General features: G+C 35.9%; 1 protein-coding gene across 1 annotated transcript; it reads right to left on the bottom strand.

Moving 5' to 3' along the window:
* Positions 1-238: 238 nt before the first annotated feature.
* Positions 239-1,368, bottom strand: LOC138369516 (cuticle protein AMP1A-like). Its single transcript, XM_069332842.1, has 3 exons — positions 1,340-1,368; positions 572-813; positions 239-461 (listed from the first exon to the last, which is right to left on the bottom strand). Exons 1-3 carry the CDS (start codon positions 1,346-1,348, stop codon positions 254-256), a joined length of 459 nt encoding a protein of 152 aa, XP_069188943.1. The 5' UTR covers positions 1,349-1,368; the 3' UTR covers positions 239-253.
* Between the last annotated feature and the right edge of the window lie 360 nt (positions 1,369-1,728).

Genomic DNA, 1,728 nt, shown 5'->3' with positions numbered 1-1,728 from the left:
CCTTCGTAAGCAAGATACCTGATGCTGAAGGTTCAATTTGGCGTTTAACGTTGAATATTTTCCTTCATCACTCACAACCACTAATAAATGTTGGATGATAAACATTATAATTTATCTTGCAAATTTATTATGATTTGCATAATAAATACATATTGGTTCATAAATACATATATTTGTACAACATAAGTTTTGAATCTTCTTTAAGTTAAAAAAGAAACTTTTATGCTATTTTCCCAGAACAAAAATAAAAACATTACTGAGGAGCACCATAGCTGGCAGAGGGACCAGAGCGTGCAGCAGCAGCGTCTTCTGCGGCCGCCTTGGCAATCTGGTCCAGCACGAACTGGGGGATTGGGTGGGGGAACTCAGGAGCCACTGGCAGCAGGTCAGACTCGGGCTGGTAGCCGTTCTCGTCAGCGACGAACTTCACATGAACGGGTGTGCCGTCAGGAGCAGTGTAGCTGTAATATAGAATACTCTTGAGAACTGTAGAATACATATCTGTGTTCTGTTAGATTAATATGATATTTGAGAATAGCTCACACCATCATTATCTTGTAATTGCACTCACGAATAGCTTCCGGACTTGACTACAGCGCCTTCGGGACCGTCGGGAGAGCCAGACTGGGACAACTTGATGCCATTGCCAGTCTCGACATCGAAGTTGTACCTGCCATCCTCTTCGTGGATACGGTCGTCCCTCAGGATGGGGATTTCCTCGCTAGACTCACTGTAGCGAGAAGGAGCGGCTGGGGCGGCGTAACCCCCCTGGGGGGCAGCGGTGGCCACGGCGGCCAGAGCGGCGAGAATCACCTGCACAACAAACACACCGAAATTAATTACTAGAAATAATTAACAAGAATTTCTCTATAAAACTCTTGCTCCATTTAGCTTCGTTGCATTGCTCATTTTTTCTTTTAAACTAAATGCATATGAATGATAAAGCTTTCTTATGAATATTGTAACTATTTTAGCATCACTTTTCATAGGAGACATATATTAGGGTGAGTAATGCAATGTCAAAATAGTTTAAGTTGTAAAGAAAATTGTTTGCTTATAATATTTATATACTAAAAATTTATATGATTACCATTGATCAAAATGTTTGAAATTTTAAATAATTTATGATATATGTATATATATATATATATATATATATATATATATATATATATATATATATATATATATATATATATATATATATATATATGTATATATATATATATATATATATATATATATGTATATATATATATATATATATATATATATATATATATATATATATATATATATATATATATATATATATGTATGTATGTATTCAGGTACTCACAAACTTCATGTTGACTGAGGTGTTCAAACACTGATGTCTACACTGTCCGAGGCCACGTATATATAGTCCCCAGACGCCTACACCTACGCAGTTGCCAGCTTCACTTTCTGAGGCAATCTTCGCCCTATATTTCTCACTACCTTTGATTTTTCAAGGCCAGTGTCTTAAGCTGAACTTACGATCCTCGACCTCCGACGAGCCCCACCCTCTTTATCCTTTCTACTTCTCTTCGTACTTTCGTTACAGCGACGCTCACATGATAATAAAACATTTTTGTAATATATTGTTTTGCTGATACAAATCATCAATGAATTCCCTGCAAACAATTATTAATACTTCACAACAAAAATTTAATAGTAAATGTTTTGAGGTTCGTGTTTCTTTAATTA

Source organism: Procambarus clarkii, chromosome 28 (genome assembly GCF_040958095.1).
Source record: "Procambarus clarkii isolate CNS0578487 chromosome 28, FALCON_Pclarkii_2.0, whole genome shotgun sequence".
Classification (NCBI taxonomy): Eukaryota; Metazoa; Arthropoda; class Malacostraca; order Decapoda; family Cambaridae; genus Procambarus; species Procambarus clarkii.
Note: the sequence above shows the minus strand (reverse complement) of the source record. Positions and strands in the feature narration are given on the sequence as shown.

Excerpts from the sequence above, each read along its gene's own strand:
- LOC138369516 (XM_069332842.1), bottom strand. Across the intron at positions 462-571 it reads GTCAAGTCCGGAAGCTATTC|CTACACTGCTCCTGACGGCA; the intron begins GTGAGTGCAATT and ends TCTATATTACAG.